Source organism: Tamandua tetradactyla, chromosome 4, assembly GCF_023851605.1.
Source record: "Tamandua tetradactyla isolate mTamTet1 chromosome 4, mTamTet1.pri, whole genome shotgun sequence".
Taxonomy (NCBI): Eukaryota; Metazoa; Chordata; class Mammalia; order Pilosa; family Myrmecophagidae; genus Tamandua; species Tamandua tetradactyla.
In genome coordinates this window covers 109,810,291-109,825,478 of record NC_135330.1, presented here as the reverse complement: position 1 = coordinate 109,825,478, position 15,188 = coordinate 109,810,291, and the positions used below count along the sequence as shown (strand labels likewise).

The following is a 15,188-nucleotide window of genomic DNA, read 5'->3' as shown; positions in this document are numbered from 1 at the left end:
ATCACAACCTCTTATCTTAAACCATTTTTCAGAAGAGTCTAGATTCAATTGTGTTTTACTGTTGCTATTTCTTAATTTGGTTCGGTGTGACTGAAACTCTTCTTTTTGGGTACCAGTTAAGGAAATTCAGGAAGTTTAAGATTAATTTATTTTTCCTTAATAAATTACTTAGCTCATTTTAAAGTTAACATGTTAAGTAACGTGTTGTACTTTTTTTACACCTTTTAAATTTGAACTACTCCCTTCTGCTCATCAACTTTTGTTACTTGTTGATGGCTGTCCCTTGAATCATAATCTATTTTTATTGTTTGAATGAGGAAAGTCATCTATAGTCAAGTGACAGACAAAAAATTGTTACCTGTAATGGATAAACTTAAAACTTTAAGGTTAAATTACTGAATTTTTTGTATCACATTTTGAATGGAAGATCCTTAGTTCTTAGAAGGGTGATGGAAACAGAGTGAACAATAATGAAACTTTGAGTGAACAGTATTGAAAAAGGAGTTTTATCTCATAGGAGAAAAAATTTCTGTTTTAGATATTTTAGAAAACTAGAAAATGTTAGTTATCTTCTTTCAAACTGTTGATTTCCTAACTAGTCATCGTTAAATAATGAAATGTAAGCTGTTATATGCCCTGGCATATAGCATATGCTTTGTCTACTTTTACTTTCGTTTTGAATATGGCATTTTCTCGATTGAAGAGTTAACTCTCCATTGAAATACTCTTCTATATACTGATGTTAATTCATTGAAATGATTTTTTGTTTTGCAGGAAATAACAACCTAACTGTTCATTTGCAGTTTTTTAGTGTTTCAGTTATTGGTCCTTAAAAATGGATAGATCTTTAATTTACGATTTGTTGAATTAAGTTTTTTGTTAGGAAAATAGAAGTCCTTACTGTATTTCTAGCTCTTAGCACAATGCTTGTAGATACAAGATTGCTCATAAATGAATCATATCAAGGTAAATAACTACCTAGCCTATAAAGTGAATCTGTTTTCTTTATCAATCCAGTAATGATATAAAATTGTTTATTTGTATAACTCAATTTTTCTCAGTGATTAGAGTATTTATTTACTTGGCTGTCAAAATTTAAAGACCTGGGCAACTTTTGAGTTCTTGATTAAATTCCTCCTGCACCTGTGACTTTGAGGAGACAGGATATCTGACTTATATTTGATTCACAGTAGGCTCATACTAAATGCTTGTTGAGTGAATAAGGAAGCTTTTATTGAACACCTACTATAAACAAAAAAATGTATGAGGGGGGGCTCCTCAACCATTCTATCTCTTCTGTTCATTTCTGGCTTTAAGAGCAATGTGTTTTTATCTTGTCCCTCATTCTTACTATCACCCACTTGGCCTAAACTAGTCACTCTTATCTATATGATTGTGTTATCTTGTGTCATTTCTATTCCTACCCTCCTCTGGTTCCTCCCTGCCAGACTCTCATAGATCACCTCATGAATGAATGAAGTAATTATTTATTCACTTATACTCTTCTTACTTCCAAAAATAATTTAAAGTAGATTATAATTTTTGAAATAAGTATATATCAAAACTGATGAACCAAACATTTACGATTTTGTTAGCAGTTTATTGCATATAAATTATACCTCAGTAAAAAAGTTTAAACAGCTAAAAATTTTAAATATGAGAAAAAAATTCATTCCAAACATTCATGTTCATTATTTTAAAATGATTTCATTGTGAATGCAGGAAATACTTGCCAAAAGAAAAAAAAAAGATATTCTTAAAACATTAGTAAAAGAATAAAAGCCAATTGTTGATGGTAGAAAGAAGGGGAAGGGCTGTGTGTAGAATAATAATGTTAGAATAATCTAGGCTAAGAGCAGCTGGTGCATTTGTCACAAAGCAACATTAAAAAGGAAAATAAAGTGGATTATTATACAGTCTCATTTAATGAAAGGAAACATTACAGAATATTAAAGGAAAAACTTGCTGGCAAAAGTTGGACATTATAGTTCAAAGGGTCTCCACCTGAATGCCTAGGAAACTCTGAAACCTCTGTTGTATACATCCCCCACCGCCCCCAGGGTCTAGGTGCACAGCTTTTATCTGATTCTCAAACAAGACTGTGAGAAAAAACAGGTAAGAAACCACTGACTTAATGAAGTGATTAACAGGTCCAGAAATCTTCTATGAAATATCTGGATCTTTCATTTTGAAAGTTTTTCTCTATGGGCAGACTAGAAGGAATCTAGGCTGTTTAGCAGCTATATACAGGTTTTTATGAATGAAATAGAGAATTATGTACACAGGCAATAAAATGTAAATTTTTAACTTCCTTTAAAAAAAAAATAGGAAAGTGTGAAAGTGTTGAGAAAGCATACCAAGCAGAGAATCAGAGGAGCTTGGTAGGCAGTCGCTTGACTGTCAAAGAATTCTGATTTCTTGGTTGTAAAATGAGAGGGTTGAATTGCTGAAAGGTCCCTTCCTGCTTTTATATCTGATTCTGTTTCTTTGAATGCTTTGAAAGTTTAAACTACCAGATTGGGTAGTTTACTCTTAGGTATTACAAATCAAAGAGTCATTTTTCTTCTTTAGGTTTAAGAATTTCTGAATTTTAAACCAGGTTGTACAAGATATATGTACAAGAAATATTCTTTGTTTAAGCTAAGAATCTCATAAAGCAAGAATTTTGTTAATACTTTGTTATGCCATAAACATTAAATGACAAAAAGCCTTTACTTTATATTTGTTTATTATTCTTTAAAAGACTCCTCCTTTCAAAGTACTACTAAAATTCCATGTTCTTTTAACTATAAAATAGATGAAAGAAGAATTGAACAAAACCTTAAAGTTACTCTCTCATTGAAAATTTTGAGGGCCATAATTGAAATTTTATCTTAAATAACATTGAGAGTATGGGATGTTCAAAAACTTGGATGAGAGAAGGTAAAGCTTAAAGTGAAATTAGTTTGCTCAAATTCAAAAGGATGTTTGGAACAGTGAAATTTTTAAATGTAAGAAAAATGATCCTAAACCTATTCATTTAAAATATAGTAAAGATTAGTTTTGGTAAGATTTGAACCTTTTGGATTATTTTCCATCTTTAATTTATGCTTATGAAAAAAAAAGTTTTCCTAATTTGGATTTTCTGGAAGCCTATTATGATAAACTTTCTATTTAGGTTTAGAAATTACTAAAATTTTTCCAATATGAAAAATGAACCATTGTAATATGTGTTGGTGGGATTTATTTTATATAGAAAGATCTTTTAGGTTAAGAGGAAAATTTGTTAAATTCTAGATACATTTAGTAATACTATGTGTATTTATTGATTCAGAAGTGTTTACCTTCTTGCCATTATTGCAAATGTTTAACACTTTTTGTTTTTTACTGGCATGTAAGTCATCTACCCCAGTCAAAAGGTTCAAGCAGCTTATAGGGTTGGGTGGGAGTAGACAAAGGTGCTAAATGAGTACAGCAAAGTAAAAGTAGATGGGAATGATAACACTCTTCTACCAAAGAGAGGAAAAGAAAATTAAGATAGAACAGGAATGTTATTTTGATATAAGTTTTAAAACTTGCATTAGCATCTTCATCTCTGCCTACACTTAATTTGTTCCTTCCTCCTTATCTTCTTCCTATCCCTAATAGTTTCCTTCTCTCTCTTAAAATCTTACCACATTTTTTTTTTTTTTTGGCATGGGCAGGGAATCAAACCCAGGTCTCCGGCATGGCAGGGCAAGAATTCTGCAACTGAGCCACCATTGCCCCACCCTTAATCTTACCATGTTTTTCTATGCAGTCTTCCCTAGTCTCATCAACTCCTTTCCAGAACTTCCACTGTACTTAGCTTGTCATGCTGTTAAAACATTTTCATGCAGTTGAACTAAGATTAAAAAACAGACAACTGCATAATTGCAGAATAGCATATAACAATATTGTTTATTTAGTGTAGAGATGATAGTAAGAGGCAACAAAGTCAAGAAAGGGCTTCCTGAAGAGATGATGAGTAATGGAGGATAGCTTTTAAAGTTGAATTAATGTTTTAAATTTCAGATCCTGAAAGCCAGACCCATGCCTGGTAATAATGTCTTAATATAGTCCTATTAGTATAGTCATGTGTCTGTTTTCAATAAAAACAGATAGTAATTTGAACAGAATATTTTCTCTCTTCTCCCAAGGATACTATAGCATCACATACATTGGATGACTTGGGGAATAAGGCTTTCCTTTAGTAATAGAATCCAGTTAAGTAAGGCTGGGTGGGTTATAGTTTCGAAAACCTTTAACCTACTTTAGAAGCAGCAAGGTATAGTAAAAAGACCAGTTTGACTAGATGTTAAGTGACCTGGATTCTAATCCCAGCTGTACTGCTAGGAATTAATGTAACCCTGAGCAAATCATTTAACTTCTCTTTTGTGTATTTTTAAAAGGAGCAAACTGAGCTAGATTTCTAGAAACTTTTCAGTTCTTAGGTTTCTGTCTAATTTAATCTTCCACTAATTTTTTAATGACAGGAAGAAAAGTGCAGAATCCAGATGAAAGCAAAGAGATTACAGGAACTTTAGTGGGGGCCATAAAAGAACACTTGAATATGTGAACCTGCAGTTTTCCTGGGGAAAATATATAAATTTAACACCATTCAAGTAAAAATCCCAATAAATTTTAAGCTAATATCCTTGTAATTTTGTTCACCTGTAGAAATATATGCGTGGAATACATAACATAACAATTTCATTTCTAAAAATGTCTTCCCCTTCCAATTTGTTTTCCTGTTAGTAGTACCTAGTTCCCTCACTAAACCTGGTTATTCTCAGACTTTTGCTAAACTTATAAGTCAATACTGGTATCCCACATTTTTTAAATTGGCATTTCTTTAATTAGGAGTGAAGTTGAGCCCAGAAATAGAATTTAATATGTGATAATGTAGCTCATCAAATCAGTGGAGAAAAATATGAATAAGTCAATAAATCCTAGTGAATCATCTAATCAATAACTTGAAAAAAAAAACAAGCTGAATTTTAATTCTTTATGCCAAATAAATTCCAACTAGATCAGTAATTTAAATGTAAAATGTGACTCCATTGAAAAGAAAAAAGACTCCATGAGAGTTCTGGGCCTGGGGTTGGAAGAGGGGGAATGAGTCCATTTGAAAAATAACAGTAGAGAGGTTTCTGGTTGACAAAGATGACAGACAAAGATGACAGCATAAGATGCCCCAGGGTGCTTTTCCCACAGAGAATCTTTGACTGACTAGGAAGATGGCTCACAATTCTGAAAACAGTTAAAGAGTTGCATTAACAGGGTGAGTACTGAACCAAGAGCATGCAGTTTTTGTTGTTGTTGTTATTATTATTTTTTTAGTATACATTTCAGTTTTTATTTGAAGATGAGAGATGGACTATATCACAAAAACATTAAAGCCTACAAATTGTGTGCTGGATTGAAATGATGTATGTACCTAGAAAAGCCATGTTTTAATCCTAATCCCATTTTGTAAAGGCAGCTGTTTCTTCTAATCCCTATTCAGTTTATTTTTCTAAAAAAACTTCAATATATATAATCAGTAATTCACAATATCTTCACTTAGTTGCATATTCATCATTTCTTAGAACATTTGCATCAATTCTGAAAAAGAAGTAAAAAGACAACAGAAAAAGAAATAAAACAAAAACAGAAAAAAAAATTATACATACCATACCCCTTACCCCTCGCTTTCATTAGCATTTCATACTAAATTTATTTTAACGTTTGTTCCCCCTATTATTTATTTTTATTCCATATGTTCTACTCGTCTGTTGAAAACATGCAGTTTTAAAAATGGTAGGAGAAGCTAGTAGCAGCTCTACTGGTCCTTCTCTCATACCCTTTCCAGTGTGGTGTGGAGCTGGCCTGTGCTTCTATTTTGGCTCCTGGCCTGCTGCAGAAGGAGCAGAGTATCCCCTGTGTCCATAAGGGGTACCTATATGTCTGAAAGGATTACCAGTCTTTCAGGTAGCTGCCTGAAAATCTGAACAAGGAAATGCTTCTCTGGATCACCCTCCCAGAACTTGCACTGCAGGTAGAAGCAGTTTGTGGACAATTGAAGCAATGTAAGACATAATTTAATCAAAGCAATCTGGAGCAAAGGATTACCAGTTTTAAATCATAGAGTAGTGCACCCAACAGGCTGAAATGTTCAGATTCCTGTAAATTCCTATAAACAGGAATTCCTAAAGCCACAAATGAGTGCAAGCCCAGGAAGAACACAGACTCAGAAAAGACAGAGAGCTGCCCTTCACTTTCTCCTGGGGCTAATTTCTTGATAGTAGAGCTAAACTCTGAAGGAGAGCACCAACTAATGGAGAGCCAATTTGCAGACTGTTAAAGGTATTTTCCTTGAGTAGTTTCAGGTACTCAAGGGAATCTCAATCTAGGTGGAAATAAAATGTAAGTAAGAAACAGACAGCTCAGGGACTAGATCCCAGATTATTAATGAATAATCTGCAGAGGAAATAGAAAAAAAAATCCCATTTACAGTAGCAACTGAAAGAATCCAATATCAAGTAATAAACTTAACTGATATGAAGGACGTGTGCGTGGAAAACTAGAATATTGCTGAACAAAGTTAAAGAAGGGCTAAGTAAATGCAAAGACATTCTGTGTTTATGGATCGGAAGACTAAATATTATTTAAGATTTTAAGCAATTTACTAATTCAGTGTGTTTCCAATCAAAATTCTAACAGCCATCTTTGCAGAAATGTAAAAGCCACCATCAAATTTATATAGAAGGGTAAGGGTCCCTGTGGAGTGAGTTGCTATATGATGTATTGTGGGAACACAGTCTCAAACACAACAGAAACTTTTAACAAATGACTGCTTGATCACTTAAACAGTACAACGAGTACAAAAGAGTAGGGGAAGGTATCCCATTGTGACTCGTCTCCTGGGGAGGCCAACTGCTTAGATCTGGATTGAATATCCAGCTCTACATGGCACACTTCACCTTGGAGAGGAGAGTTCAGTCTGTGCTGCCCAATGGCAGAGTATTTATACAGCGTGGGAGGATTTCAGCCCTGATAAGCAGCTGGGGCTACCTATTCCTTGTTTCTGTGTTTAAGATATGGTCAAGCCTTTCCATTAGACCTAAAATCTCATCTGGGCTTCAGAATGGAAACATTGAAAAATCCACATATAAAAGTAAGGAGGGAGAAGGTAGGTGAGGTCAGAGATATGGCCACTTGGTGTGTCCCTGACTTCCCCAGCAGGCCCCAAATACCTGAAACTATGTTGAAAAATAAGAACAAAGGTGGAGGCTTATACTTCCTGATTTTAAAACTTATAAAGCTACAGTAATCAAAATAGCATGGTATTGGCACACGAACCGACATAGAGACCAATGGAACCAAATTGAAAGTTCAGACCTCACCTCTCACCTCTATGCCCAACTGATTTTTGACAAAGGTACCAGGTCAACTTAATGGGGAAAGAGTAGTCTCTTCAAGAAATGTTGCTGGGAGAACTGGATATTCATATGCACAAGAATGAAGGTGGACCCCTACCTCACACCATGTACCAAAATTAACTCAAAATGTATCAGAGACCTAAATACAAGAATGAAAAACATAAAATTTCTAGAAGAAATCTAGGGAAGCATCTTCAGAATCTTGTGTTAGACATTGGTTTCTTAGACTTTACAGCGAAAGCATGAGCAACAAAAGAAAACATAGGTAAATGAGATTTCATAAAATTCAAATCTTTTGTAGACCAATGGATTTCATCATGAAAGTAAAAAGACAGCCTATGGAATGGGAGTAAATATTTGGAAACTGCATAGCTGTTAATGTTTTAATATCCAGAACATATTAAGAAATCCTACAACTCAACAGCAAGATAACACAATTTTAAAATGGGCAAAAGGCTTAACTTTCTCCAAAGAAGATATACACTTGGTTAAAAAGCACATAAACAGATGTTCAGTGTTAACCGTTAGGTAAATGCAAATCAAAACCACAGTAAGACACCATTTCACTAACTAGAATGGGCACTATTTTAAAAATGAAATGTGTTGCAGAGGATGTGAAGACGTAGGAACACTCCTTCATTGCTCATGAGAATGTAAAATTGTGCAGCAGCTATAGAAAAATAGTTTGGCAGTTGCTCAGAAAGCTAAGTATTACCATATGACCCCACAATCCCATTGTAGTTATGTACCCAAAAGAATTGAAAGCAGAGAATCAGATATTTGTACACCAGTTTTTATAGTGGTATTATACATAACTGCCAAGATGACAGTGTTCTTCAAACTAAATACCATTTTTAATTGCCAGCCCCAAAATGAAGTACTTTGTGGACTAGAAGACTTGGTATAGTAAAGATCACAGTCCTGTGGTGTACACAGTTCTGTGTGTACCCCAGAAATACGTCAATTCATTTCTGTGAGTGTAAACCCATTGCAAGTAGAATCTTTTGATAAGATTACCTCAATTAACCTTATTCAGGATGGGACTTAACCCTGTTACTGTAGTCCTTTATAATGGTAAGGAATACAGAGTGAGGGAGAAAGCCAAAGAAACCACTGAAATCAGTGAAACCTGTAGAGAAGGACAGGCAGACACCACCATGTGCCTTGCCACATGGCACAGGAGCCGAAGATCACTGGCAGCTAGTCTTCAGGAGGAAAGCATTGCCTTGATGATTCCTTGATTTGGACATTTTCTTGTCTTCAAAACTGTAAGCTTATAAATTCCAATTGTTTAAGCCATACCATTTCATTATATTTGCTTTAAGCAGCTTAGGAAACTAAAGCACTACTAAAACTAAAACTCCCAAAAATGATCTTTAGGTTTACTGCAATTCCTATCCAAATCCCAGCAAGGTTTTTGGTAAACACAGACAATTTCATCTTAAGTTTTACATGGTAAGAACACAACCCTTAGAATAACCAGAACAATCTTGACAAAGAAGAATCAAGTGGGAGCAATCACTCTGTCTGATATTAAGGCTTACTGAGTAGCTGTAGTAATCAAGACAGTTTGGTTATCAGTGGTGGGAGAAACACATAGATCAGTGGAACAGAATAGAGAACCTAGAAATAGACCGATTGATTGAAGGTGCAAAAGCAATTCAGTAAAAAAGGATAGTCTATTCAACAAATGATGCCAGAACAGTTTAACATTCATAGGTCACACACACAAAAAAATGAGCCTGTACAAAAATAAACTCAAGATGGAGTTTATTTTAAATGTGGTATGTGAAAACATTAAATTTAAAGGAAAAAAATATGGGAAAATCTCTGAGATCTAGAGTTCTTAGCTTAGACTTGACACCAAAGACATATCCAAAAGTGGAAACATTACTAAATTTGACTTCATCAAAATAAAGAGCTTTGCTATGTTAAAGGCCACGTATGAAGGATGAAAAGAGAAGCTGCACATGGAGAAAGTATTTAAAAATTATGTATCCAACAAAAGACTACTATCCAGAAATATAAAGAACTGCCAAAAATTGATGGTAAAAAAACAATCAATTAGAAAATTGGCGAAGAGACATTTCCTCAAAGAGGAAATATGTATAGATTGTAACAAGCAAATGGAAAGATGTTCCCTGTCATTAGCCATTAGGGAAATGCAAATTGTAACCACAATGAAGTATCATAACACTCTTATCAGAATGACTAAAATACAAAATAATGACAACACCAAATGCTGATGAGGTGGTGGAAAAACTACTGCCGAAATTAAAAAGCAAAACAAAACAGGGCTTATGTTTTCAGTTCTGCTTACTATAAAGGCTTAAGTAAATTAAGTGGTTTTCTTTTTTAAAAAAATTAATGTCATTGCTTTTCTTATTTATTTATTTGCTCATCATTCATTCATTCATGGGCGGGCACCAGGAGTCAAGCCCGGAGCTCTGGCATGGCAGACGAGAATTCTACCACTGAACCACTGTCACACTGTCCTGGTCATTGTTTTTTGTTAATTTTTTATTTGTAAAAAATTTTATTGCAGTAAAATATATATAACATAAAATTTACCACTTTTAAATATACAGTTAATTCAGTGGCATTAATTGCATTCACAATGTTGTGCAAACCAATTCCAAAATTTTTATCACCCCAAGAGGAAGTTTCTTTTTTTGACTGCTGAATAATATATATATAAAACGCCAAAGTTTTTTGTTGTCTCTGGGCCTAACACGACACCTGCCTAGTTTATTCTTCAGCCATACTGGGGGCAGAGGGCTAGAAATTGATAACAGAGCTAAGGTAGTAATGGGTAATAGTGAACCCTAAGTTTTTTTTCCTGAAAATAACAGCAGATCATTCAGTTATTCAGCAAATATTTTTGGAACCCCCAGTTCTCTCCTAGGAACAGCAGTTACTTTGCCTTAGGCCCTGTACTAAATGCTTAGCATATATTAATTCCTTTAATTGTCACTACACTATGACTTAAATTACTGTTGTTATTATTATCTCCACTTTACATTTGAAAAAAGTGAGTCATAGCAAGATTAAGCAACTTGTCCAAGGTAGCTCGGCCATGAAATGGCCAGGATTTGAAACTACGTGGTGTGGCTCCCGAGTCTTGTTTCTGTTCACTGTACTAGGCCATTCCATGATCATTTATAATAATGCCATTATTATAAATGTATAATGAGGTATCTGGCTTGGGGATAGAGTGATAAAAAGTTTCACTTAAATGAAACATAAAGAGTATTGATGAAAATGCCACCTAAATCCTTGAAGGAAGATTTACTTTAGTATAATCCTTTTTGCTAATCTGAAGCAAGAACTAGGTTTTAACCTGCATCTAAAGAGTAAGTAGAATGTCTGATTAGTAGCACAGTTAAGTTCTCTTAAAAGCTCTGGTTTATGGGTGTGTCTTTGTGAGGCCTCAAGGTCTCTAAAATGTTTTTCTTCAAGAGAAAAATGGAATTAGTCCACTCCTGTATGTACGTTTATACCCAGGGTATTTCAATTAAGTAAAGATACCCAATTCTTCAGTGGCTAGAAAATGAACAATTTTAAATACAACACACATGCATTTGTTAGGTACTAATTGTTAGCATTGTTTTACTCAGATGAAAGGTGTGTGAATGCTTTACACATCTTTGGAATGTACCTAATCAATGTAAGTAGGAAAGAATAACTTGACAATAAAAATTACGTTATGTAGGGACATGGTGGCAGAGTTCTCACCTGCCATACCGAAGACCCAGGTTCAATTCCCGGTGCCTGCCCATGAAAAAAAAAAATTACGTTATGTAAATTGTAGAGACTTTTTATCCTTTCCTAATCAGACACGCCACCTTCTCTTCTGATGCCTCAGTAGGAGGCAATCTATGTCATGCCCCCACCTCAACTTTGAGAATTATTTCAGTAGTAAGCAATTATTACAGACAGTAGCCTGTTTCCTATTGGTGCATTGAAAATGCATTGACAACCATTGAGCTTTTACAGTGATACATGTAATAATAACATATATGATTATTGTATCTCCTTTTCTTCAAAACTTTCAATATCTACTCAGCATCTAGAAGAGGGAAAAGTAGTTAGAAAGACAGTTTTTTCTCCTGAAACTTTGCAGTTGAAAATGCATCTTTAACTCATGCATGTATACTTCTAAGAGACTAAAATAAATAATCAAGCCAAATCCCTTTAAGGAGAGTAAGGAGTTGAACATTCAAGGGCTACAGTGTATGCACTTCATGTGTTATGTCATTTAATCCTACATAATGGGTGCTGCTGTTCCTGTTTTTGAGAGTAACAAAACTGAGAATCAGAGAGCAAAACTTCCCATTATTAGTAGTAAACTTTGGAGATAGAACTTGGGTTTACATCTCCCTAATTCCAGAACCAATCCTTTTTCTAGTGTTGACTTTTTTTGCTAGTTCTTTTTTCTTTTTTATTGTTCTGATGACTTAAAGCTAAGAGCACGGTGAATAAGAAAAACAGTCTTTAGTAATGCATTGCTTAAACAGTTCCAAAGGACTGTTGAGTAATCTGTCCATTTATTTTTATTTTTTAAAAGTTATTACGTTAAAATTGTATAATTTGTAAATATATTTTCACATTCTAAAAAATTTTTTTTAATTTAATTGAAGTAGTTTTTATAAAAAGTGAAGTCTCCTGCTCTTCATCCACTCCCCATCTCACATCCTTCTTCAAAAGGTAGTATCAGTTAAGTGGGTATCCTTACAGACATTTTTTTTGTACTGTACATACATATATACACATACATAGATATAGATAAATATAAATTAAGAGCTTTGCTTTATGTTTTTGTTCTTTTTTATTTTTATTGAGACCATAACATAGCATATTATTACCTCCTCTTTTCTCTCTAAACTTAATCTGGTTTGAAGCATTTTTTTTAATGTCCTATATCCAAGAACTATTTAATCCTTTTCACTTGTATACATACATTTATTTACTTATTTATTTACTCATTCCTCTTATTTATTAGATAGGATCTATAATATAGTGGTTGCTGGCTCTATTATCTTGGATAATTTATTTAACCTGCTAGTACTTCAGTTTTCTCTACAAAATAGTAACAATAATAGTATCTATGTCAAGGACAATTGTTAGGAGGGTTAAATTAATTAATATGTTTAAATCATTTGGAAATCTAGCTTTTAGCAAGTGTTCCATTGTTAGCTATTCTTAGTATTATTCTTAATGATGGGCATTGAAAGTGTTTCTGTTTCTTTACTATTTTAAGTAAACATCTTGTATTTGCTTCTTTATGTGTATCTAAATATTCCTCTAGCATATTTTTATATATTATATATATTTTCTGCCAATCTATGCAGAAAATATTTTGATTTAGTTTTTTTATGAAATAGCCACATTATTTAAGGTGTCAAATAGTTCTGTGAGATGTTGTTACAAAAAACAGCAGTCCTTTAACTTCCTCATCCTTCTACCCATTATTTCTCATTTTCCTGAAGTAACTACTTCCTTTTTTATTGATTCTTTTCCTCACAAACTTTTTTTTTCCTTCACATGGGCAGGCACCGGAAATTGAACCTGGGTCTCCAGTATTTTTTTCTTTTTTGTGAAAATTAACATATATTAAAAAAGCAATAAGTTTCAAAGCGCATTGCAACAATTAGTTGTAGAACAGATTTCAGAGTTTGGTATGGGTCACAGTTCCACAGTTTTAAGTTTTTACTTCTAGCTGTTCTAAGATACTGGAGACTAAAAGAAATAGCAGTCAGCAATCATACTCATTAAGTGCTATTTTATTCATATACTGCTATTTTATGAGCAGTCATACTCATTAAGTCCTTCTCTGTATGATTCCACCATCACCTGTGATCTTTCTCCCACTCTTGAGGGGTATTTGGGCTATGCCCATTCTAACTTTCACATGTTGGAAGGGGCTGTCAATAATATGGGGTAGAGAGGTGGAACTAGCTGATGTTCTGGAGAGGCTGGACCCTCTAGGTTTCAGGATTTATCTGGTCCAGGGACCCATCTGGAGGTTGTAGGTTTCTGGTAAGTTACCCTAGTGCATGTAACCTTTGTAGAATCTTATATGTTGCCCTAGGTGTTCTTTAGGATTGGCTGGAATAGTTTTGATTGGGGTTTGGCAAGTTATGGTAGGTAGCAATGTCTAACTGAAACTTGCATAAGAATGACTTCCAGAGTAGCCTCTTGATTCTATTTGAACTCTCTCAGCCACTGATACTTATTGGTTACACTTCTTTTCTCCCTTTTGGTTATGATGAAATTGTTGATCCCATGGTGCCAAAGCTAAACTCATACCTGGGAGTCATATCCCACACCACCAGGGAGATTTTCACCCCTAGATGTCATGTCCCATGAAGCAGGGAGAGCTATGATTTCACTTGCAGAACTCGGCTTAGAGAGAGAGGGGGAAGCCACATCTGAGCAACAGAAGAGGTCCTCTGGAAACAACTCTTAGGCATATATAAGCAGGCTAAGCTTCTCTGCTACATACATAAGCTTCACAAGAGCAAGCCTCCGCATCAAGGGATTGACCTATTGATTTATGTATGCCTAATATTTGACACAGTATCAGGGGTTCCCCAGAGGTAAATTTTAATAGTTCCATCTTTTTTCTCCCATCCCCCAAGGGACTTTGCCAATGCATTTTGATTATCTGCTTAATATATTCCAGGATGTATGTAGGAATTCATTAAGCTATACAGAATTAACAGCCCTCATTCTTATTCTGGGCTTCCAGTGTTTCAGTTGTTTAAATAAGTTATCCAGACAGGTTGAGTTAGATTATGTGCTATGGAAAATTTAGGTTCCAGACAAAATAAAGCTTTTGTTCTTTTGATCTCAAAGAGTAGGTGAGGTTCTAAAATATGTCTAAAATATGTCTAAAATATAGACAATGTCTTCCTTACCCCTGTGTTCTGAATTACCTTAATCCCGACCTGATTAGCTTTGTTCTTATTTTTAAATACCAGGTTATACATATATAAAACAACCTCTCAAAATCCAGAAATACTAATCATCACTCTGGACTAAATGTGACTACTATAAGAGCTTACAATCTAGGCCCCTGTTTTCTTGTAGGCATTTTCTAAAAAACACCAAAAGATAATTGCTCTTTTGTTTCTGGCCTATTTTGCCTCGCCACAGGTTCATTCACAATGTCGCATGCCTTGCAACTTCATTCCTTTTTGTAGAAGCACAATATTCATATCATATGTATACACCATCTTTCACCGATCTACTTCTCAGTCAGTGCATCCATCAGCCACCTGCATTCATTTGGCATCATGTATAATTATTAGCCCAAAGTTCACAGTGTATCAACACTCTCAATTTTAGATAATTGCATTGTTTCCAAGAGAAAGATAACCTATAAACACACTCTCACCAAATAGGAAATCTAAACCTCCCTTTAACGCTTCTCCCTCCCCTCATTATTTACCCTTGGTGTTGCTATGGTACTGCTGATGTTTCCCTGTTAAACATAGCCCATAACATGCAATAGCAGTTTTCTCCCTATATCCTGAACTTAAACACTCTTTGTGCAAGATCATACCTTTGAAGTAGTTCATGCAAGAACTTACTTATATTCGTAATGTTAATTAGTGGGACACATAGGTCTATACAACCCCTTTCACTCATGTTTACCTTCAGTATGGTACTATTACTCGTCTGTTGATGGGCACTTGGATTGTTTCCATGTTTTGGTGATTATGAATAATGCTGCTATAAACATTGGTATGCAAATGTCTGTTT

General features: G+C 34.4%; 1 protein-coding gene across 11 annotated transcripts in view; it reads left to right on the top strand.

The window, feature by feature from the left end:
* RB1 (RB transcriptional corepressor 1) overlaps positions 1–15,188 on the top strand; it is a 217,807-nt gene that overhangs the window by 159,270 nt on the left and 43,349 nt on the right. The window contains exon 1 of one of the 11 annotated variants that reach the window (XM_077158230.1): positions 3,326–8,876. The exons of the other annotated variants lie outside the window; for them this stretch is intronic. Within the exon in view, the coding sequence (XP_077014345.1) occupies positions 8,874–8,876 (3 nt within the window). The 5' untranslated portion in view covers positions 3,326–8,873. Of the gene's footprint in view, positions 1–3,325; positions 8,877–15,188 lie in introns of those variants that run through there. 11 annotated transcript variants of the gene reach the window in all.